We start from the raw sequence: 25,087 nt of genomic DNA on the forward strand, positions 1-25,087 counted from the left end.
AACGCGTCGAGCTATATCTGATGCCACAGCTATACTAGATATGATCTGATATCCAACTGCCTATATAACATAATGTATTCATATGTCCTGTGAACACAGACACAGCTATCGGGCAGGCCACCTTGGCATTTATTAGGCCAGTTCATCGGTCATGTTTGTATAATTACATCAACTACTATTTATCCCTATGATTATGTTTTATATCTGAATTTACATGTACCTTTTTATCCATCATATTGTTACCTTGTGCAATCAAATATGTATATTCCCGTATTTTTCGGACTATAAGGCGCACTTAAAATCCTTTAATTTTCTCAAAAATCGACAGTGTGCCTTATAATGCGGTGCGCCTTATGTATGGTTGTATTGAGCATTACAGACATACATGATAGGTTTACAGCATCCACTTACATGTAAATAGTAGAGATCCGGCATGTAGATCATGGAAATAGTCTCTACTGTAACGTCCTTCCGCACCAGATGTAAGCTGTAAAATGCTCCTATGCCCCTCTATGTCGAACCGTCCGTATAGCAGTGAAACTAGCTGGTACGGTGACACTGTTGAAAGCGAGGCATGGGGCGCAGCGTGAGCCACGTTGACGTCACTGGAATGCGACGGCATTTCGGAGCTGGCGCTTGCGTGTGACAGAGGTGTGTGCATTCATTCATTAAATTTCTATACCCGCGTGCGCCTTATAACCCGGTGCGCCTTATGTATGGAAAAAAACCTGTTATTAGGCGCTCAACGATAGTGCGCCTTATAACCCGGTGCGCCTTATAGTCCGAAAAATACGGTATATGAAACTATTGGTCTACTACAATTTTGTTACTAATAAAATAATTTTAATTACTCTTACCTCCGCATTTCATATTGCTTCATCTAAAGTCCCAACTCCCCCTTTTTTGCGGATCCTAAATTGAACATGTTTTTTTACTTTTTTATTTTTAGCCCAAGCACTAAATAATTGGTAAACTGCCAAAGTCCTTCTTTAACCACTTAAGAGCCGGACCATTATGCAGGTTAAGGACCTTGCCCCTTTTTGCGATTCGGCACTGCGTCGCTTTAACTGACAATTGCGCGGTCGTGCGACGTGGCTCCCAAACAAAATTGGCGTCCTTTTTTCCCCACAAATAGAGCTTTCTTTTGGTGGTATTTGATCACCTCTGCGTTTTATTTATTTATTTATTTCCGCTATAAACAAAAATAGAGCGACAATTTTGAAAAAAATGCAATATTTTTTTACTTTTTGGTATAATAAACATCCCCCTAAAAAGATATAAAAAAACATTTTTTTTCCTCAGTTTAGGCTGATACGTATTCTTTTACCTATTTTTGGTAAAAAAAAATCACAATAAGCGTTTATCGATTGGTTTGTGCAAAATTTATAGCGTTTACAAAATAGGGGATAGTTTTATGGCATTTTTATTAATATTTTTTTTTTTTTACTACTAATGGCGGCGATCAGCAATTTATTTTGTGACTGCGACATTATGGCAGACACATCGAACAATTTTGACACATTATTGGGACCATTCACAGCGAAAAGTGCTATAAAAATGCACTGATTACTGTGAAAATGACAATGGCAGTTTAGAAGTTAACCACTAGGGGGCACTGAAGGTGTTACGTGTGACCTCATGTGTGCTTCTAACTGTAGGGGGGTGGTGCTGGATGTGTGACGTCAGTGATCGTCGTTCCCTATATCAGGGAACAGACGATCACTGACATTGCCACAGTGAAGAACGGGGAAGCTGTGTTTACACACACATCTCCCCGTTCTTCAGCTCCTGTGAGCGATCGCGGGACACCGGCGGCGATCGGGTCCTGCGGGTGCGGTCACGGAGCTTTGGACCGGGTCACGTGCGTGCGCCACCCACGGCTGGGCTCTTAAAGGGGACATATATATACATCCCTGTGCCCGGCCGTGCCATTCTGCTGACGTATATCGTCGTACGGCGGTCCTTAAGTGGTTAAACAAAAGGACTACTGATTTCAGTGATCTGAAATACGAAATAATTTGAGTCACGGAGCCTGCCTGAAGGTAAATTTTACCCACTGGATTTTGGTTTGAAAATTAACAATCATTGCTTTGAGCAATATTATCATTTTTCTTTCTTTGTGAGTTTTTTTTAACTCACTCTTATGTTGTAGAATGGCAGATCCAGTTTGATGGCGCTTGCTTAGACTTTTCATGCCTTCTCATTATGGTATCTGGCATTAAACAAATGTTGCTCTGGTGCTTCCCATCTGATGTGTGCTGAACCTTTCCAGATTATAATTTTGGTTATATCTCTTTGTCATTAAAATGAAAGAGCAGATTATCACCGGATCTAACCTATAACAGAAGAGTACAGGTGCTAGAAATATCCTTCTAAAAGTCTTTCTTAAAGTGTTACTAAACCCAGGACCCTGCTTTCACTATATTTGCTCTCTCAGGCCTCGTACACACGACCAGACATGTCCGATGAAAACGGTCCGCGGACCGTTTTCATCGGACATGTCTGCTGGGATCATTTGGTCTGATGTTTGTACAAATTCCCCGCGGACAGAATACACGGTGACGTGGCGGCAACGTGCGCGAACCCGGAAGTTCAATGCTTCCACGCATGCGTCGAATCACTTTGACGCATGCGCGGGATTTCGGGCCAGTGGACATGTCCGATGAGTTGTACTAACCATCGGACATGTCCGACGGACAGGTTTCCACCGGACAAGTTTCTTAGCATGCTAAGAAACTTTTGTCCGCTGGAAACCTGTCCGCTAGCCCAGGAATCCGGTCCGCTAGGCCGTACACACGGTCGGACATGTCCGCGGACCAGTTTCAGCAGACATGTTCGGTCGTGTGTACGAGGCCTCAAAGTACACAGAACATGGAAATGCAGATAACGTCACACAGTGACCCCGCTCACTCGTCCCCACCCCCTTTCCTGACCGACCAGGCTGCGTGCTCGGATAAGGTTCTGGTATGGATTTTGGGGGGACCTCCATGCCGTTTTTGCGGCGTAGGGGCTTCCACCTTAAAATCCATGCCAGACCGAAGGGCCTGGTATGCTCTGGCATGCCGGTTTTTAAAAAAAATAAAAATTGCTGTGGAGTTCCCCCTCAACATCATCAGAGCACATGTCGAATGCCAAAGTCGGATCAGGGAAGACGTCGATCCGACTTTGATCCGATTTCAGTGGGCTGAAGTAGGATCAAAGTCGGACCAAAGTAGTACAGGGAGCATTTTTAAAGTCGGACCAACTTGTGTCGGACCAGTTAAGATGGCTCCCATAGGGAAATAATAATTTTCACACGTCATGTGACATGAGCTCCCATTGTCAGAGCGTTTGTCGTACCAGTGTTAACCTCGCCTAATAGTATTTTCCAAGCAATTGCTGCATTACAACGTGGTGTGCAGCGCAGTCCGGCCTGATCAGTGCAGTGATCATGCGCTGATCTCTCTGTTCTTTTTTTTTAAGAACTTTATTGAGATGTCACACAGCCATCTCTTAAAGTTCAATTGCTGGCCGCATGTTGGATTGCCTTTACCCTGTGCTGCGCTGGAAAAAACTGCACGCAGTGGTGTGAACTAGGCAGATAAAGCCTCGCTCTAGGGCCGGTAACCGTACAGCCGACTTTTCCATCAGCAGTGACCTGCAGGGATGCCACGCAGCGCTATCAGCTGAGGGACCCAAAGTCTACTGATGACATTCTTTGGGATATCAAAAACTACAGATGTGCCTGTTTTATTCCACATAAATTTGAGTTGCCATTTGTATGGTTGTAAATAAATTGTTTTTACTCCTACACTTAGAGGCGCCTCTCTCCTTTGTTTATTTAGGCTTTGCTGAATCTGGATTCTATTCCTACGTTGGTGGCAGCCCTTAGTGAACAGACTTTTATTTACTCTTATGTCATATGGACTTTTTAATGGACTTCCTTTATACCCATGGGTTTAATGTGAACAAATAGCGTGCGCCTTTTCCTTGTATTGTTCAAATAGATTAGCAGAGAGCATGTCTTGTCACAGCACAGCTCTGCACATTCGTTCCTTCATCTTCCATGTGGAGGGGAGGGGGGGTGCCTTTCCTCCAATCAGCTGTCGCACAGTGTATGCCAAGAATCCACTCCTACTGCTGAATGAAGAAGTAAAAATTCTAACACAATGTTAGAATTCTAAAGAATATAGCAAGCTAAAGACAGCAGATATACATGTAAACGTATGTAGGTAGATTTGTTTACATTTCTGTGTATCACCTGAGGCTGTTCACTTCACTGGTTATAGGAGAGGGCTTGCATCCACTCTAATGAAGACCAGTCAGTGCTGCTCTCTCTCCTTGTGTAGGGTGACTGGTCTTGTCTTGTCTCCACTTTGGTCTTGACTCCACTTTCCTCCTGTAGTGTCCTGCAGGCATTCTATAGTGGGTGGGACCTGCAGGGTCCCTCCCACAACTCTGCTCTCTGCCCAGACTTATGTACAGCACCTTGATGACGTCACTGCTACTTTTTATATGGTAATATCTGGGTCTGCAAATATATTTGGTGCACACAATATAGATTTAAAAACCTATGTGACTATTAAGGAATGGATTTTCATGAAAGTTTTTTCGTGCCTGGAGTTCATCTTGAACTTTAATAGACGTTGGCTATATACAGGTAGCTCTTACATCTAATGAAGAACACAGTTTTTCCTATAATAGTTTTTTGTAGCCAGGCCTGGAAAATTCTGCTATATTGAAATCCTAATTTACTTGGTACATTACACAACTAGTTAAAACATTTTTTGCATCAATTGCGAACGTTGTCAACCTGAAGGCAATTGTCACTAATGAAAATGAACAGCTAGAGATCTCCTTTGCTTCTAAATGCTGGTGAAACAAATTGATGCAAGCACCTTTCCCAATCTCATCTATGGTACATTAATGCAGAGGGAACGTGAAGCAGAGGAGATATCTAGCAATTGGATGAGCTTGTGTATACAATAAATCCCTGTCTTGTTCAAAGCGGAGCCTTTGTTCATCACTAACAATATACGCAATGAATTTCCTCTTTTATTGTTCATGGCATATATAGCTTGTTTTGATAATAATGAACACACCTGCTTATTAATCTCTTCTTTAGATAATATAAAGCCTGAATCACTTGTGGGCATTCAGTTTAATAGTGCTTTGTTTTTATAGGCAGCTCCATCTTTGTTCTTTGCAGACAACCGCGTACAATGCGTTGTGTGTTATTAGGTCTTCTCTAAAACTCATCAAATTATCTGCTGCATTATTATCTAATACCTAGATTTGTAAAGGAAGCGTGGACTCTATGACTTTCCGTATTACTATACCTGACGTCTTCATTTTGCTTTAATAAACTATGCTATGGAAATAAAATGACAACATGTCAACGCACCAGATAGCACAATACATTGATAAATATAGGGGCAGATCCAGGTAGATCGGCGCATTCTTCCGTCCGGCGTAGCGTATCTATGATACGCTACGCCGCCGTAACTTACAGTTTTTTTTGGTATCCTAAAAAGAATTTCGGCCGTAAGTTACGGCGGCGTAGCGTAACTTAGGCGGCGTAAGGGCGCGCAATTCAAATGTATGTGATGGGGGCGTGTTTTATGTAAATACGTCTTGACCCGACGTAAATTACGTTTTTTTTCAACTGCGCATGCGCCGTCTGTGGGGGTATCCCAGTGCGTATGCTCGAAATTAAACCGGAACAAGCTAATGCTTACGACGGTGACGTCATTCTACGCAAAGCCCTATTCGCGAACGACTTACGCAAACAACGTAACATTTTTAAAAATCGACACGAGAACGACGGCCATACTTAACATAGGATACGCCTCATATAGCAGGGGTAACTATACGCCGAAAAAAGCCTTACGGAAACTACGTAAAAAAAATGCGCCGGCCGGATGTACATTCGTGGATCGCCGTATCTAGCTAATTTGCATACTCAACGCGGAATTTGACGGAAACGCCACCTAGCGGCCAGCCTAAATATGCATCTACGATCTGATGGCGTACTAAGACGTATGCCTGTCGGATCGATCCCTCATTCAGTCGTATCTTGTTTTGTGAATACAAAACAAAGATACGACGGGGGAACTTTGAAATTACGCGGCGTATCCATAGATACGCCGGCGTAATTCGTTTGTGGATCTGGCCCATAGTCTTCAAATATAGTCTTTAATTTTTACAGGCAGAAGACCTCACATTTCTTACTGATACTCGGAAGGAGGCTTTAGTTTGGATCAATTGTATTGCACATTTAACCACTAGGCGTCCGCGATATAAGCCGAATGACGGCCACAGCATGGACCCCAATTGCCTGGAGGCCGTCAATAGACGTCCTCTCTTTGCGCGCCCCTGCAGGGTGCGCGGGGCGTGTGCTGTAATCACGAGTCACCGCCCCCTTACTACGTGATCAGCTGTCAGCCAATGACAGCTGATCACGTGATATAAACAAAAGCTTGTAATCTGTTTTTTTTTCTCCTCACGCTGACAGCGTGAGGAGAAAAAAGACGGTCACCAGCTTATGTGCAAGGGACATCGGTCCCGAAGAGGAAGATGCAATTCTGTCTCATCTGTGCAATCCGTACCCACTGCCAGTGCCACCTGCCATTGCCCACCAGTGGTGCCAATCAGTGCTGCCTATCAGTGCCCACCAGTGCAGCCTCATCAGTGTACATCAATGAAGGATAAATATATATATATATATATATATATATATATATATATAATATAATATAATATAATTTTTTTTTTATTCAGTATTTCTAAAAAAAATGTAACAAAAAAATAAAAACCGCAGAGGTGATCAAATGCCACCAAAATAAAGCTCTATTTGTGGGGAAAAAAAATGATAAAAAATATTATTTGGGTACTTTGTTGTATGACCGTGCAATTGTCATTCAAAGTGCATCAGCGTTGAAAGCTGAAAATTGGTCTGGGCAGGAGGGGGGTTTAAGTGCCCAGTAAGCAAGTGGTTAAATATACACTCACCGGCCATTGTATTATGTACACCTTGCAAGTATCGGGTTGAACCAGCTTTTGCCTGCATTCTTCATGTCATAGATTCAACAAGGTGCTGAAAATGCCCCCCTCGGCTTATACTCTAGTCCTCCCGGCGCTGTGCCCATCTTCAGCCTTATCTCCCAGCGCTGTGATACATTCAGTCCAGTCGGCTGCCATGCAGTGTAACAAAGCGCCGCTTCGTCCTCGTCCGTGATAGGCTGAACACTGACTCACTGCTGGGAAACCGAGTCAGTGTTCCATCACGGACGAGGAGGAGGCGGTGCTTTGTTACACTGCATGGCCACCGACTAGACTGAATGTATCACAGCGCCGGGAGATACTAAGGCTGCAGATTGGCACAGCGCCAGGAGATCATAATGCCAGCGCAACGGCAGATGGGGCACAACGCCAATCAAGGTACTTGAGGCACAGTGAGGCTGAGGCATGCAGATGGGCACAGTGAGGCTGAGACATGCAGATGGGCACAGGACACAGTGAGGCTGAGACATGCAGATGGACACAGTGAGGCTGAGACATGCAAATGGGCATTGTTTACCCTCCTTTCCACTTGCAGTAGCTGCTGCATTCTCACACTAGATTTATACTTAAGTCAATACATTTTCCCAGTTTTTTCTGTGGTAAATGTGGGTGCCTTGGCTTATATTTGGGTTGGTTTATACTCGAGTATATACTGTACTTTCTTTTTTGTTTAATACCATAAATGGACCTACCAGTATTAAATGCTCTGGGTCCCATGGCTAACCCAGATTGTAATTAGCTTTATTGTTACAACTCCTCCAATAATATGTTTACCCTTTCCTTGCTATTCAAGTACTGATTTATATGCTGATATTGTAGACAAACAGGTTTTACAATAACATTGCAGTACATGAAACAAAAGTGCAAACTGCAGTATCCATAGCAGTTACACTGAATCTATCTTGTATTAGTCACATGTCAGTAAAGTGAAATGTAATTGGTTGCTATAGATCACTACAGTTTGTGCTAAGATTTCTGCTCTGTTCATAAAGATACTCCTCTGTACAGTTGCCCTTTCAGGGCAAAGTGAGAATGTCTGCAATTGGGTCTCCCGACCCACTGTTACTTAGCCCTGTTCCTCTGCCGCTCCTTCCTCTGTCAGGGTCAACACCAAAAGCCCCAGTGGCAACTGATGTCATGCAAAGAAATGGCGGCATCACACCCTTGGTTATATGACAGTACTCAGGCCTAGCAATTGGCTGCTAGACCCAAGCTCTCTTCACATGGGTGAAGGTTGCATATTGTCCCATACTTCCAAGCACTGGGTATTGCTGCTGGCTACAATGGAAACTGGTGAGGCAGAGGAGCACTGGCAACATAAGTTGCGGGGGGGGGGGGGGGACTTTGCCTTAATTCCTTTAAATAAAGTTGTTGATGTAGTGAAGGTACAAAATAATAGAAGGACTGGATTCCACAAAGACTTCCATTTTGTGAAATTGATGCTTTAATATGTTGCATGATGGTATTATTATTATTATTGTAAGTGCTTAATTGTGGAACCAAACCTTTGAGTCATATTGTTTACTCTTTTCCTTTTCTTAGTGATTGGGTATGGTTCCTGGTCTCTGATAGAAGTTCACCGTTGTGAGAATGCCAAGCAACTTCTTAAAGTTGAGTTCTTCAAGTATGGAATCGGAGTTCCATAACCGTAGTGACTTTGATCGAAGTGGAAGTTTTGATAGTCAAGGCAGTCACCGATCCAGAACCAGGAGCTTCAATATGGTAAGACCTTTATATCTGAAACAATATACATTTTAGGTCATGATTGCTTATGTGTTTAACTCAGTGTTTCTCAACTCCAGTACTCAAGGTGCCCCAACAGGTCATGTTTGCACAGGTGACTTGATCAGTTTCACTGCCTTAGTAATTGCCACAGCAGTTTCATTTGAAGGAAATCCTGAAGACATGACCTGTTGGGGCACCTTGAGGACTGGAGTTGAGAAACATTGGTTTAACTTACTGTTTATTGCTAGTTGTGAACAAACGTTTGTGAAAATGTAGGTCTTTTTTGGATTTGTGCATGGAATTGCTTCTAAAATTTTTCATCAGGAACATAAAACAAATATAGCAACAAGCACAAAGATGATATTGTATCCTGCCATATCTTCATAATAAAAATGAAATAAAGACGTAGATGAAAAAATATGTGAACCTGTAGTATAATTCTCTCTTGTAAAGCAGGTAATTGGAGTCAGGTATTCCAGTTAAGTTAGGTGTGCATTGACCTGCCCTGTCCTGTATAAAACACATTTATTTTTTATTTTTTTACCTGCTCTTCAGAATAGAATTTCCCTGAAGTGCCATATGGCCAAATTAAAGAGATTTCAGAGGATAAGCTTCTTAAAGCTCATAATAAAAAAGGTTACAAAGCCCAGTTTACCGATAAACGAAGTTCAGCTTCTTCGTTTACTCTTTTCAAGAATTGGCATTTTCAAAATATCTATAAAAGGCCATGCTTTACAATTTTCAGGTGACAAATAATCAACCAAAAATCTACAGGCATTTTATGTTTATGTCTTCTTTAGACATTAGAGGTGGGGCATGATCCAACCACACTTATTTGTGCTTTCAGGGTCTTAAAGAATTGTCACGTTACAAATTCTATATGTACAGCCATGGGGTTGATTTACTAAAGGCAAAAATGTGTGAGTGCAACTGCATATTTTGCAGAGAATACCCAATCACATGCAAGGAATGTCAAAAAATAGCATATCCTCTCCCTTCATGTACTAAGCTCTGTAGCTATACCTCCCAACATTTTGAGATGGGAATGAGGGACACCTACTAGTAAACGTATGTAGGCATGGGACACGCCCCCTGCCACACCATGTTAAAGGACAATTAAATGCACAAGGGACTTTTTTTTTATCACCACTATTCGTTTATATTGGCTTTTAAAATGTACAAATGCAGCAATTTATACATTGGATGAAAGGTTTAGCACTGGGAAACACTTTTTGAAAGATAAAAAGTTCATTTTATATACAACTATATGGATCAGACCAAAATGAGGGGGAAAAGAGGGACAGAGGGACATTGCTCCAAATCAGGGACAGTTGGGAGCTATGCTGTAGCAAATGCTCTTGCAGCATGCACAGTCTTTTTGCTTTTAGTAAATCAACCCCCATGTGTTCATGTGTAGCCTATACATAGGGGCAGGGGAGTCACTCTACAGATACCTCTAGTACTGTTTTTTTTTTTTTTTTTGAGGGACCATATATAACATCTGATATATCCCCTCCTCCAGTAGCAACAAAGAAAGGAAAACATGGGACCTTTCAAGTGCTACTTGGGGTCATAACTAATTTAAACCATTGTTTGTAAAAACGCATCTTTCATTGTTTTAGGCCGGGTTCACACCTTTTTATTATTATTATATAGGATTTATTTATTGCCAACAGTTTACACATCACTTTACAACTTAAGGGTAGACAAGTGCAAATCCAATACACTTTAATACAGCAGGAATTCGAGGGCCCTGCTCGTTACAATCTAAGAGGGAGGGTCAAGAGCTACAAGAGGTAATACCTGTAGGGGGGGGGTGGGGGATGTGTTGATGGAGAAAATAAATGTACAGTTGTTAGGTGGGGTCCAGATAGGCTTCTCTGAAGAGATGCGATTTCAGGGATCGTCTGAAAGTTGACAAAGTAGGGTAGAGCATTCCAGAGGATAGGAGAGGCTTTGGAGAAGTCCTGGAGGCGACCATGGCACGAAGTGACAAGGGAGTAAAAGTGCAGGAGGTTTTGGGAGGAGCGAAGAGAACGATTAGGCTGGTATTTTGGGACTAGGTTTGTGATGTAGCTGGGGTGGCAGGTTGTGGGTGGCTTTGTAAGTTATTGTTCGTATCTTGAATTTAATTCATTGGTTGAGTGGCAGCCATTGAAGGGATTGGCAGAGGTATAGCAGACGCTGAACGGTTTGTAAGGTTAATGAGCCTGGCAGCAGTGTTCATGATGGACTGAAGTGGGGATAGCCTATTTAGGGGTATTTTGCATCTTTCAATACACGTTTTTGGTCCATTAAAGTCTATGGAGCCAAAAAACAGAAAAAAAGTCCCTGGCCCTTTCCATAAAATGCACAGTGAACGTGATCCTTAGGTAACTATGTTAGATGGACTGTAGTGTGTTTCTGCAGAACTCAAAATGCTCTAAAAAATGCATAGGTGCGAACCAGGTCTAAGACTAAAAAGAACAATAAACAATATGTTTTTTTTTTGTGTTTTTTATTTTTACCAACAATGGTTTAAATTTGTTATGATTCTTATTAGCACTTGAAAGTCCCATATTTTCCTCTTTTCTGTTTTACTACAAAATGTTAGTGGATGTGCTGTAGTTGACCCCTGTAGCCAGTCATCCTTTAGTGCAAGGGTGTCAAACTCAATTTTATCGTGGGCCGCATCAGCATTTATTGCCCTCCAAAAGGGCCGGATTTATCTGTAAGATTAGATGTCCAGCGCATCCCCTCCCCTTACATTGGATGTCAAGAGCCACCACGCCATCAGAAGTTGGGTCCCCCACTCTCCCTTACATCACAGTGCACCCCCCTTTCTTTATGCTGCTGCTGGGAAGAAGCTGGATGCATTGCTTGAAAGCAGAAAGTAAGGGTCCTGGAGGAGGACCAGAGGAGGGCTGGAGCTGCAGGAGAGGTGCGAGGGCCACATGAAATGGCCTGGAAGGCCGGATTTGGCCCGCGGGCCTTGTGTTTGACACCTATGCTCTAGTGAATGATATATGATCTTTGTGATGTAGTGGCAGAAATTATTCCTATATATGTCCTACTGCCTACAGATTACTTTTAAAGCAACCGGTCGTACATCAGGTTCTTACTTTTAATTCTATTTTAAGTGCTAATTCTATAAAGCAGGAATGTCAAACATGCGGCCCAAGATTGCTATGAATACGCCCAACACAAAATTGTAAACCTACTTCTTTTTTTTCTTTTTTTTTTTTTTTTTAAATGCGCAAGAAGAAAAACATTAACAGTGTCTCTTTACTGGACTTTTATAAATTGTATCTTCTCAAAGAAAAATATCCCACTCTTCACAATCGCACATTATTTATATGATCAGTTTTTGAAAGCACCTATATTTGCGAGCAACTATTTTCAAAGATGAAGCACGCAAAGGGAATCAGAACCAAAATATCTAAATAGCACCTTGAGAATTCAATAAAATTGCCACTACATCCATCCAACCAGATATTGATGCGTTTGTTTATAAAAAAACAATGTAAAATATCGCACTAGCTTTATGTTGTGTTTTTTTTATTTATAAAGTTACAAACATTTTATTTTTTATTTTTTTAACTTTATTTATATCAGTGATCATTAACATGACCTGCCAATGTTTTCTGCTCATCAGCTATCCTTATGGTGTCGTGTATTTTATGTGTGGCCCAAGACCATTCCTTTTCTTTCAATCTGGCTCAGAAAAGTCAAAAGGTTGGAAACTCTGCTATAAAAGTTAAAGTGTTACTAAACCCACAACAGTAAAATCCTCTGCATTGTGTAAAAAGGTTGTTTGATGCTGTCTTTTTTCTAATGCTCCCCTTCTATTATTGTCCCAAATCCATCTGCTGATAGAACAGAGCCTTGGGGGCAAGCTGCACATGCTCATTGTGGTGTGTAATGCTAGAGTTTTTTTTTTTATTTCTTGAGAGAGTGCATGTGATCAGCACAGGGCCAATCGGCACTGTCCAGACAGAGAGACAGGGGTCCTGCATCCTCATAGAACAGGGATATGCAATTTGCGGACCTCCAGCTGTTGTAAAACTACAAGTCCCATCATGCCGCTGCCTCTGGGTGTCATGCTTGTGGCTGTCAGAGTCTTGCTATGCCTCATGGGAGTTGTAGTTCTGCAAAAGCTGGAGGTCCGCTAATTGCATATCCCTGTAATAGAACAATCAGGGGAGAATGAAAACTCCTCCTACAAGCTTTAACCAGATACTGATAGAAGTGACAATACTGCTATATACTGCTGATGAGAAAAGCAGTTTTATATTTACAAAAAATAATTGCACTTCCATGTGCACTGTGGGAGACCACATATAGTGAATGCAGGGTCCTGGGTTTAGTAACACTTTAATTGTGCTTTTAAAAGATATTCGCTCTTTTTATGTATCTAGGAGCACCAACAGTATTGTAAATATATTCTCTTAAAGGGGTTGTAAAGGTTTGTTTTTTATTTTCTAAATGGGTTCCTTTTAAGCTAGTGCATTGTTGGTTCACTTACCTTTTCCTTCAATTTCCCTTCTAAATGTTTTTTTTTCTTTGTTTTCTTTGTCTGAATTTCTCACTTCCTGTTCCTCCTCAGTAAGCTGTTCTGGCTGACTAACCCCCAGCCAGATGATGGGGGCAAGCTTACTGAGGAGAAACAGGAAGTGAGAAATTCAGACCATAAAAAAAAAACATTTAGAAGGGAAATCGAAGGAAAAGGTAAGTGAACCAACAATGCGCTAGCTTAACCGGTTAACGCCTGCCGCATGTATATGTACGTCCACAGAATGGCACGTACAGGCATATGGGCGTACATGTACGTCCCCGCCTTTCCGCGGGTCTGATCGGGACCCCCCCCCCGGTACATGCGGCGGTCGGTAAAACGCAGGGAGCGATCCGGGACGAATAGCCGCCCCCTCGCGATCGCTCCCCAGAGCTGAAGAACGGGGAGAGCCGTATGTAAACACGGCTTCCCCGTGCTTCACTGTGGCGGCTGCATCGATCGAGTGATCCCATTTATAGGGAGACTCGATCGATGACGTCAGACCTACAGCAACACCCCCCTACAGTTGTAAACACACACTAGGTGAACCCTAAGGCTCCATTCACACCTAGGCGTTTTAACGCCTGAAGCCCGACGCTATTGCAGCCTAAAATACGCTGAAGGGGTGATTTAACATTGTTCTCTATGGAGATGGTTCACATCTCCACGCCGAAACGCCGTACGCCTGAAGCTCAAAAAAAGTCCCTGGCCCTTTTTTTTTTAGGCGGCTTCGGCGTTCGGCATAGCTGACAATGTGTAAATCACCCCTCCAGCGAAAACAAGGTTAAAAAACGACGCGCTAAGGTGTGAATGCAGCCTAACTTCTTCAGCGCCCCCTGTGGTTAACTCCCAAACTGCAACTGTCATTTTGACAATAAAGAATGCAATTTAAATGTATTTTTTGCTGTGAAAATGATAATGGTCCCAAAAATTTGTCAAAATTGTCCGAAGTGTCCGCCATAATGTCGCAGTCACGAAAAAAATCGCTGATCGCCGTAAAAAACAAAAAAAATTAAAACTATCCCCTATTTTTGTAAACGCTATAAATTTTGCACAAAACAAACGATAAACGCTTATTGCGATTTTTTTTTTTTACCAAAAATAGGTAGAAGAATACGTATCGGCCTAAACTGAGGGGGAAAAAAAATTATATATGTTTTTGGGGGATATTTATTATAGCAAAAAGTTAAAAAATATTGAATTTTTTTCAAAATTGTCGCTCTATTTTTGTTTAATAGCGCAAAAAATAAAAACCGCAGAGGTGATCAAATACCACCAAAAGAAAGCTCCATTTGTGGGAGAAAAAGGACGTCAATTTTGTTTGGGAGCCACGTCGCACGACCGCGCAATTGTCTGTTAAAGCGACGCAGTGCCGAATTGTAAAAACGCCTTTGGGCATTTAGCAGCATATTGGTCCGGGGCTTAAGTGGTTAAAGGAACCTATTTAGAAATAGGCAACACAGCTCCCACACAAACGCATTGCAGCACACTACACAGTAACGCATGGTTTGAAACTGTAACGTATGATTGATACATGATTTCAAAGGCTGCTTTAAGAATCCTATATCCCAGTGCCAGGATTAATCACTCATTTCAGTCACTTTCATTTGTTGAATTACCTAAAAAATAAATAAACATACATTTTTGCATACAAATATAACTCTTCAGGAATTTAGGTTTAATTTCCTCATTCTTATATTTTCCAAATGTTGTGGAAAAAAATGTCAATGAGCTGCAACAAAGTCTTATGGTAGTAATTAACTTATTTATAGCAATCCCTGCTTCACTCCGAGCTCTACCAGGACATGACATGTGCGGTTTCCATGGATACAAGGATTCAAACAATCCTGTCACATTCAGGCCATACATTCAGTATTTCCTAACTGTCAATTAGGAATCCAAAACAGGCATTGCCGGTGTCCAACATTCTGCCTAAAGCTTCATCATTTGTTGAAGTGACTTTGTGTGAGAAAGTGACAGAAAAGTGCTGGAGGGAAGGCACAGCTCTCCAGATAAATCACGAAATTAGCAAAAAAGCGCCAGAAAAGCGCGCTGTATTGAAACCGTTTGCTTGTCTTTTTGCTGGCTCTGACAAAAATTCAAGCAGTGTATAGACCTTCTAGAACCGTTTTTGTTCAATAAAACTTGAATTTTCAATCATTTTTTGTTGAAGTAGCCTGTTGGAAAGCTGTCACCCCAATGAGGCCTGTATCCAATCAGATGCATGCATGGTTTGGGGTATTCTTACTGCCTGCGGTACCAGCTGTAAGAATACAATAGCTTGGCAGTGGAATTTTGTCTGTCTGCGCTGTTAGCTTGGTTGTAGGAATCTGTCAGATTGCTTTTGTTCGGCCTACATGTTGAACAAAATAAATCTCTATTAGCTAGATTCAGGATGGCGAGCGCATACTTGCGGCGGCATAGCTTATGGCATTTAGGCTACGCCGCCATAAGTTAGCGAGGCAAGTACATGATTCACAATGTACTTGCCTGCTAAGTTACGGCGGCGTAGCCTAAAGCGGGCGGGCGTAAGGGCGCCTAATTCAAAATAGGCTGAGGGGGCGTGTTTTATGTTATTTAGGCTTGACCCGACGTGATTGACGTTTTTTTGGAACTGCGCATGCGCTGTGCGCCTACATTTCCCAGTGTGCATTGCGGCTAAGTCCGTCGCACGGGCCTATTGATTTCGGCGTGGATGTAAACGACGTAAATCCCTATTCACGGACGACTTACGCAAACAACGTAAAATTTTCGAATTTCAACGCGGGAACGGTGGCCATACTTAACATTACTATTCCATCTATTTGATGGAATAACTTTAGGCCGCTAATGCGTTACGTAAACGGCGTATCTTTACTGCGTCGGCCGGGCGAACGTTCGTGAATAGGCGTATCTACTGATTTACATATTCTACGCCGACCGCAATGGAAGCGCCACCTAGCGGTCAGCCTAAAAATTACACTTTAGGATACGAGGGTGTAAGACACTTACGCCGCTCGTATCTGAGCCTAATTTAAGCGTATCTGGTTACCAGAATACGCTTAAATTAGCACGGGCGCACATTAAGACTTAAGCTGGCGTATCTACTGATACACCAGCCTAAGTCTCTCTGAATCTGGCTATATGTGTAGGGCCGGCTTTGTAGAGCTAGGTTTAAAGTGCTATTAAACCCCAAAACTAAAATGTTATATACTGCATTGCAGCTTGCCATTTTTATATGTGGTGGCTGCATTTGTTTCCTTTTTTAGTGGGCTTTTTCCATTATTTTCATCTGGCCAGGAAGTCTGTTACCAAGCTGTCCAACATAAGTAGCAGTTAGAGGGTTGAGACAAACCATTTACCATTGGCAGGGGTGCTAACAATCACAAAAGGGAAAAAAAAAACGATTGCTTTAACGGCTTATAAAGTGTTAGCCGGAGTTCAACTTTAATTTGTTCGTCAAGTACATCTAAGTTTGCTAGTCTTAAAGTGATTTAAAAAAAAAAAAAAAAAAACACAAAGCCTTACAAACATGTCATACTTACCTCCACTGTGCAGCTCATTTGCACTGAGTGGCCCTGATCCTCCTTTTCTGGGGTCCCTAGGCGGCTCTCGGGGCTCCTCCTCGCATCAGATAACCCTTTAGGAGAAGCGCTCTCCCAGGGGGTTATTGTACGGGCGCGCTCCCGAGTACAGCATAGACGCGAACGCCTGCATCACTGGATTTGATTGACAGCCGTAGGAGCCAATGGCGGCGCTGCTATCAATCTATCCAATCGTGAGCCAGGACCCCGTGCAGAGATGGAGATCGCGTCTCCGCCGATTGAAAGAAGGGGCTTGGGTAAGTAAAACGGGGGGGGGGGCGGTTACTGCCAGAGGATGCATTAAGGTGAAAAAACCGGAGGGTTTACAACCCATTTTTAAGCCTCGTACATACTAGCAGGGCAGAGCTGAACTAAAAAAAAACTGATGGCTCAGGAGGACTATCCAACATTAGTACAGGGGTCTTCCCTGCTGTGTCATTGTGTTTTGACAGAACACTCTGGTCAGCACTCTCAGCCGAACGTCTGGTCTCTGTTGGACCGACTCAGTACACACGGGCCGAATGTTGGCCGGTCTCTTTTGAACCAGGCCCATGCCGCCTGACATTTGCCCATGTGTACTAGGCTTATCACTCCCCTTCCCCCAGACTGACAATGTTGCTGCCCAAAGGTGTCTCTGTTGCTCCTCCAGTGCAGTGGAAGAAAGAAAACAGCCACCACATTTGAAGGAGTTCCATGGTCACATCATACATTTTCACTTTATAAAGCAAAACTAAAAGAGTTAAACTTATCTTTGCAATGCTCCCTCCCCAGCCTGGAATCCTATTCTGTGTGTAGGTCTTTGGGCCTCTTAATTGTGTGTGGGAATAACATCACTCCTGCGCATGTGCACCACTCATCCCAGTATACAGAACTCAGCCTGAAGTTGTAAGCCGAATTGTGCAAGTCAGTTTACAGCGCCGGAGAAGACCGTGAGCAGACATGTAAAAACATTGCATGTCTCTTCTGCAATAAAAGCCTGCCTGCTCGCTGTTTGTCTGTTCAGTTCCGCTTGACATCAGCATTCTAATAACAATACAAACAAGTTATTTCTGACAGTCAAATATTAGCTTGAACAATCTTCTTTCATGTTGTAAGTTCTGCCCGTCTGCTGGCCATCTCTTTCCACCACTCCCTGGGTGGTTCCTATATATAAAAGGTAGGTAGTAGGACTTTAAATACCCATCCAGGGATCACACAAGTACACTTATGTAAAAAAAATATATAAACAAAATCTTTGGGCCAGATTCTCAGAGCAAGTACGCCGGCGTATCTACTGATACACTGGCGTACTTTCAAATTTGCTGCGTCGTATCTTTAGTTTGAATCCTCAAACCAAGATACGACGGCTTCTGGCTTCGATCTGACAGGCGTATGGCTCCGTACACCTTCGGATCGTAGGTGCAATACTTTGGCGCCCGCTGGGTGGAGTTTGCGTAGTTTTCCGCGTCGGGTGTGCTAATTAGCTTTTTCCGTCGATCCACGAAGGTACGCGCGGCCGTCGCATTCTCTTACGTCGTCGCTAGTCGGCTTTGCCCGGCGTATAGTTAAAGCTGCTATTTTGTGGCGTATAGATAGACTTGCCATGTTAAAGTATTGCCGTCGTTCCCGCGTCAAATTTAAAAATTTTTTTTTTTTTGCGCAAGTCGTCCATGAATAGGAAAGGACGTAACTCACGTCTAAGTTCAAAAAATGACATTGGTGCGACGTCATTTTGCGCAAAGCACGGCGGGAAATTTTGAAACGGAGCATGCGCAGTTCAATCGGCGCGGGGACGCGCTTCATTTAAAGGAATCGCGGCCCCTACCCGCCCAATTTGAAATACGCGCCGAGAGATGCACTACGCCGCTGTAACTTACGGCGCGAAATCTTCCTGGATTCGACTTAGAGCCAGGTAAGATACGGCGGCATAGCATATCTCTGATACGCTGCGCCAGGGCAATTCTATGTGAATCTGGCCCTTTATTTCCAGTATACAATTTTAAAAACGTGTGTGGCTTGCATACTGATACCAGCAAAACATTATCCACTACAAACACTTTGTCAAGATAAGGAATTGGGGTCAACGCATTTGGTGGAAATTACCACTTCTTCAGGACCTCTTAAATGTCTATGATCACACAAGTGGATTATTTTTCAGAGATTTCAATTCATATGCTTTTCATGCATCTTGTAACTAGACCACACAATATACTGGTGGAATATCCTGTAAGGTATAGTCTCGCCGGTGTCCTGATGAAATGCTCAACTCGGTAGAAAATCGAACCACGTCGCTTCCGGTTTCTTTAAACCCACAGTAATTGAACACTTGAACTAATTTGTGTTTAGACACAGCGGCAACTGAATGCAGTCCGGTAAAGCAACATCTTGGTGTTTTCACAGCACAACGGCTAACAGGGACAAAGTTGTCGCCACCTAGGATCGTTTTGGAGCGGAGTAACAATCTCTGCTCATAATGGTGTGCACCGGACTGTATTCAGTTGCCTCTCTTGTGTCAAAACACCTATTCCTGACAATTTGAAATTACTGCTTAAAAATCTGCAATTAATAATAGTTTAAAGAAACCAGAAGTGGCGTGGTTCGAGATTCTGCCAAGTTGCGTATTTTGTCAGAACACCGGCCTATGGGAGAAAGATCACCCCCAGAGTAGAGCTCTTTATACAGAAAAAACTGTTTCCTGCATGCAATGCAGCTTCCTCTGCTGTTTACTTTCAATTTCTAAGGACTACATCTCCCATGGTACCTTGCTGCCTGGAAGCAGTGAGTCCTGTACTGACTCCGCCTCCTGAAACTCCTCCTATTAGCACCTCTGTAGTTTAGAAGGCAGACTCTGTGTAATGTGTGATACACCAGATCCTACTTCACATAGTGAATACATGTCACAGAATTTGGGGAGGTAAATGTGTAGGGATCTTCTCAAAGTAACTTTACAAACTTCAAGATCCTTCAGAGTAATAGGAATAGGCTGGAAATAATTGAAATACAATGTGGAAATGAATATATCATTCTACATGTTGACCATAGATACAATTTAAGGATGTCTAAGCTACGATATATTAAAAAAAAAAAAAAAAATTTGTACTGCTTTAAATAAAGGCAATAATGGCTCTGAAGTTTTATTGGGGAAAGTTAGGTTGGAATAAGGTAAAATATGACTTTTCCAGTGATATATCGCTTTGTATACAGCAGCCCCTGTGTCTTTCCACAAAGTTATAATCAAAACGTAGAAGGTCAGTACTGCTATGCGAGAACGTAGATCTCATTAAAATAAAGTTAACCATTAATTTCCCTACGAGCCTGTTTCCATGCCTCTCAGAAGCAGTCATTTTGGTAAACCTGTTTTGTAAACTTACTCATAAGCGGAATAATGAGTCTCATTTGTTAGCTATGTCATTGTAGTTTTACCTGTGCATGGAATTCACGTATAAGTGGCAGTGAAGACTGGAAATGTGTGTGTACGTGATATAAGTACAGTTCCTAGAATACCAACGACGACTTAAAAGGAATTTGTAACCTTAGCCACTAATTAGCACAGCGCTGTACATGGCTCCTACTGACTTATAAAACCCACGTTCCTACCACTTGTCATGGGTGGCTGGACGGACTGGCCAATTATCCTACATCAGTCCCCCTGGCTTCACAATGCCAATTTAATTTGAACATGCAATTGAGGGGTTTACATTTCCATCTTAAGTCATATTATGGATGCATATTGTGAAAAGAGCAGTTTCTACTTCATCTTTTAGGTAAAAGATGGATTAAATATTTGACAAAACGCCACCAAGGTCTCCATATTTAAAGTGCACTGCCGGCAACTAGTCAGTCATTGAACTGCTAATGGTATCCAGGAGACAATGCAAATTGTTCGAAAATCAGAACTTCTGGATGAGCTTACAGCATCTCACACATTTCCATGTTGTGTAACTTCCTTCTTATGCCTTGTACACACAATCGGAATTTCCTATGAAAAAAGTCAGACGGAATTTTTTCATCGGATATTCCGATCGTGTGTATGCCCCATCTGACTTTTTCAATTGGAAATTCCGACGGCGTTGGAAAGAGAACATCTGTATGGAATTCCGACGGAGGAAAAATCATGCGTGCTCGGAAGCATTGAACTTCATTTTTCTCGGCTCATCGTAGTGTTACATGTCACCGCGTTTTTGACGGTCGGAATTCGGTGTGTCCGTGTGTATGCAAGACAGCGTGAGCGGAATTCCGTCTGAAAAAACGGTCGTGTGTACGCAGCCATATTCTCCATTCAGGGTGAAAGAGATAACCCCAAACTGCATTTTAGTGGGCTCAGACTTAGGCCTATTAAGAAAAACTTAAGGCACAAATACTTACCTTAGTTCCAGCAGTCCGATGCCTGCGATATTCCCGATCGGCATCGGCAACTTCTCCCCTGGTTCTTCCAGGAGCCAGTCCTCAGCCATTTTGATTGGCCAGCATAGTATGACGTCACTCCCATGGATGTGTGGGGGTGCAGTCATCCAGACAGACTGGCAGTGTGGTGGAACACAAACCATGCTGTGCATGTAAATTCTGCAGATGATTGTGAATAGACAGGTGTACTTTCTTGCAAAAGAGACATTAATTTCTCTTCTGCAATAAAACGCCTCCCTGTTTGCAATTTTTAATTTTTTACACTTAGTTCTGCTTTAAAGAGGAACTAAACCAACTGATTTTAGGTGGAACTAAACCCTCCTATCCTTTACGTGCAAAAAATCGGCCATCTTTGCCTCAGTTTGATCTGTAGTTGCAATGGTGACGCACATGTAATTTGTTATGACACCAGCCATTTGATGGTTTGATAGTTCGGTTGAGAGCACAAGCAAATGTGACAACAGAAAGCACCATAGAAAACTTACAAGCAGGCAGGTTAGTTATCTCAGAATAGACATGCAATGCAATAAAATACACCTATGTGGAACAAGAAAACCTGCCGCTCCAGGGGAGACCAGGAAGCCTAATGATCCAGTAGGTGCTCGACTCCGCACACAATGAGAATAGAAGAAATGGCCGCACACCACTGTAGATCAAAATACTTTTTATTTGGACATCCCAAAACTACAAGAACCAGAATGCTGGGTAGACGGGTTTCACACACATGCGCTTAGTCATTACCAATAAAATGGTAATGACTAAGTCAATAAAATACACCTACCGGCCTGCTCACGGTATTCTGTGACATGTGAGCTGCATAGTCCCTGTATGCTAAGATGACTGGATCCTGCACATGCATAAGAATTATGTCGCCCCACGCCCAACAATGATAATGGCTGAAGATCAGCACCCAGAAAGAGCTGGGAAGACTATGCCAGCACCGGCGAGGTACCTGCTTGGTGGACCATTCGAGAGGGGGTAATTATGAAGACTTTAGGAAAATGGTTAAGCCCCAATTCACATTGGTGTGATTTGACAGGTCAAATTGCAGGCTGATGCTGGCATTAGGAGCGTCCCTACTGATTTGCAAAATTAGGTCCTGCACTACTTTTGGCGACTTCAATAGACATCTGTGCATGGACCCGCACAGATGTCTTTCAAGTCGCCTCCGAAGTCGTACTGAAATGAGGCTTTGAAATCATACTGGTTCAGGTGAAGTCACCCGATTTTCAAAGCCCTGTTCGGTATAAACAAGGGCTTAATCAATAGGTTTAGTACTGCTTTAACAGTTTCTCTAAACCATTACATTCAAGATATGCCTTGGAAACAGATGGTAACTGTTAGGACTATCTCTCACTAGCAGACAGCATGTCCACTGGTATGTGCTGGAAGAATACAGTACTGATGCGCCGTTTCCAGTGCATTGCATTGTTTACTTTTTTTTCTTTTTGGTCAGAACTTTATTGAAATATCACAAGTGATGTAAGTTCAGTTGGCCGCTGTGCCGTGTGATGATTGTGTTGCACCATGCTGTGCTCAATGAAAGTACTGCATGCTTTACTTTTTTTTTAGCTCACACCACCACAGCTCAATGTTGTGAACTGGCTTTATAGGAAACCAGGCTTTTTGCTTGTCTGGCATTAGGACCCAGCCTAGTCTTGGCACACGTGGTGTGAAAGGGCATTTACAATTACCAGTGTGCTCATGTCAGCTCTTTTCTGAACTGTCAAGCCTTCAAATGGCTGGCGTCATAGATTATCACATGTGCAGAACCATGGCAAGTACAGACATAACCAAGAAGATGGCAGCATCCTGGGCTGTAAAGGATACAGGGTTTAGAAGCATCAGCATTAAAATATGAGTAGAATTGAATCTGCAAGTGCTGACGACTACTTCTGAAAGAAACTATGTGCATGGCTGTCCCAATGGTGTCAGTCAGTCAGTTTCTGAGCTACTGACCTGGAACAAGAATGCAGCTATGGAGTTCTGACTACACTGCATGCTTATTCCAGGTCAGTGACTCAAGCCCTGTACACACGGCCCTGGAATCCCGTCAGGGAAAAAAACATCGGTTTTCCTGACGGGATTCCTGGCAAGCTTGGCTTGGCTTGCCAACCCGTGCATACAGACGGCCATTCAAAAGAATCGCCGTTCTTTTAAATGGCAAGAACGCAGTGATGTCATGGACTACGACGAGCCGGTACTCGTCTTATTTGATGCCGCCGTTGCCGCCATCTTGCTACACCCCACACTAAACTTATATGCTACCTCGCATGCGTCAAACTCTTATCGAGCATGCACGGATTTACCTGGAACAGTTAAGCACACAGACGACCGGTTTTCTCGGCAGGAAACACTCTGCCGGGAGTCCCGACGAGAAAATAGAGAGCCAGGTTCTCTATTTTCCTGTCGGGATTCCCGGCTGTTTTCCTGATGGGAAATCTGCTAGGGAGCATACACACGGCTGGGATTCCCGGCCAAATGCTCTCCTGGCAGTTTTCCAGCTGGGAAAACCGGTCGTGTGTACGATGCTTCAGAGTACCGAGACCACAAACAACTGGGGAAATTTATTTAGCAGACCTGCTAAGGGTTAATGATGAATGGCAAGGATTAAACTAGTCCGCTAACCTACCCATGGCATATAATATTTTGGCTTGTGAAAGCATTACCTTTAGCTGATATATACAAAGCTTCAACAAACTTTATGCAGTCTTTGAAACCTTTAGCTTGGATTTACACTGGATTCCCCGCATCCAATTCGCATAGCAGGAGATTGTGATGGCTCTCTATGGAGCCGGTTTACACACCTCCGCAGCGGCTCTGTTGTGAATTGCACAGGGGTCCTGTGCGTCTTTTAGTCTGTTTCATTTCCGAATTCAGCCAAAAATTCGGGTTGAAATCGGACCTGAAACGGTGAATGGAGACGCACCGGACTCCTGCTGTGAGCCGGAGCGTGCTGCAGTGTGAACCCAGCCTTAAAGAACCCTTTAGCTCCAGCCTGTGAGTTTTGAATACAGATCTTAGAGAGTGGTGGCTGTAGCCTAAACAAGGTTTTAACAAGGTTCAAGTAATGTTGAATTTTGATAGACCTTGCTGAAACCTTCATGTTGCAGCTACCAGACTCGTTCTTCTCTGTCACGCATTTTGAGCAGTGTAATTTTTCCATTTCTACTCCTACAGATGGATAGCATGTGTGATGGAGCACGTCCGCATAGCACATAAGACATGATCAGTCACATTTCAAACTTGGAAGTTAATGGAAAGTGTTTGATCACCCTGCTTGCATAAAATAAACATGCTATACCTATAAGGTGGAAAATATGTGCTCACGGAGGCAGTTGATATGCGTAATAGTTTGATTAATGGCAGAGAATATATTATATTTTCTAGCTGTAATTTGCTATTTTTTTTAGGAAAACCTATGCAGCAAGTTGAACCAGCAAGACTTAAAGGTGTTTTAGGTATGGAGTGATATTCATGTCTTATGAAGTGCAATAAATTGCCTACAACTAAACTTATAGCAGTATTAAACCCTCCCCCAAAAAATGTACTATATTGTGACTTACTAATCCTTAAATGTGGTGGCTGCATTGGTTTTCTTTTCTAAACCTTTTTTTATTTTTACCCAGTGATTTGGTCAGTAACATACTTCCTATCTTAGGATTCATCCACTCTAGATGGAGGAACAATGGATCCACCCTTGGACATCAGTATTGTAATTCTGGGGGAGGATAGTGTTAGATGATCTAGCAGATTTAAGGCCCGTACACACGATTGGATAATCCGACAACAATTGTCCGATGGACGTGTTTTGTCGGATAATCCGACCGTTTGTATGCTCCAT

At 42.7% G+C, this 25,087-nt stretch overlaps 1 protein-coding gene across 2 annotated transcripts in view; it reads left to right on the forward strand.

The window, feature by feature from the left end:
* PROSER2 (proline and serine rich 2) overlaps nt 1–25,087 on the forward strand; it is a 44,054-nt gene that overhangs the window by 13,379 nt on the left and 5,588 nt on the right. For both annotated transcript variants that reach the window (XM_040343389.1, XM_040343391.1), the window contains exon 2: nt 8,584–8,763. In XM_040343389.1, the coding sequence (XP_040199323.1) occupies nt 8,632–8,763 (132 nt within the window). In that variant the 5' untranslated portion in view covers nt 8,584–8,631. The remainder of the gene's footprint in view (nt 1–8,583; nt 8,764–25,087) is intronic.

The sequence above is a fragment of the Rana temporaria genome, chromosome 3 (assembly GCF_905171775.1).
Source record: "Rana temporaria chromosome 3, aRanTem1.1, whole genome shotgun sequence".
In the NCBI taxonomy this organism is placed as follows: domain Eukaryota; kingdom Metazoa; phylum Chordata; class Amphibia; order Anura; family Ranidae; genus Rana; species Rana temporaria.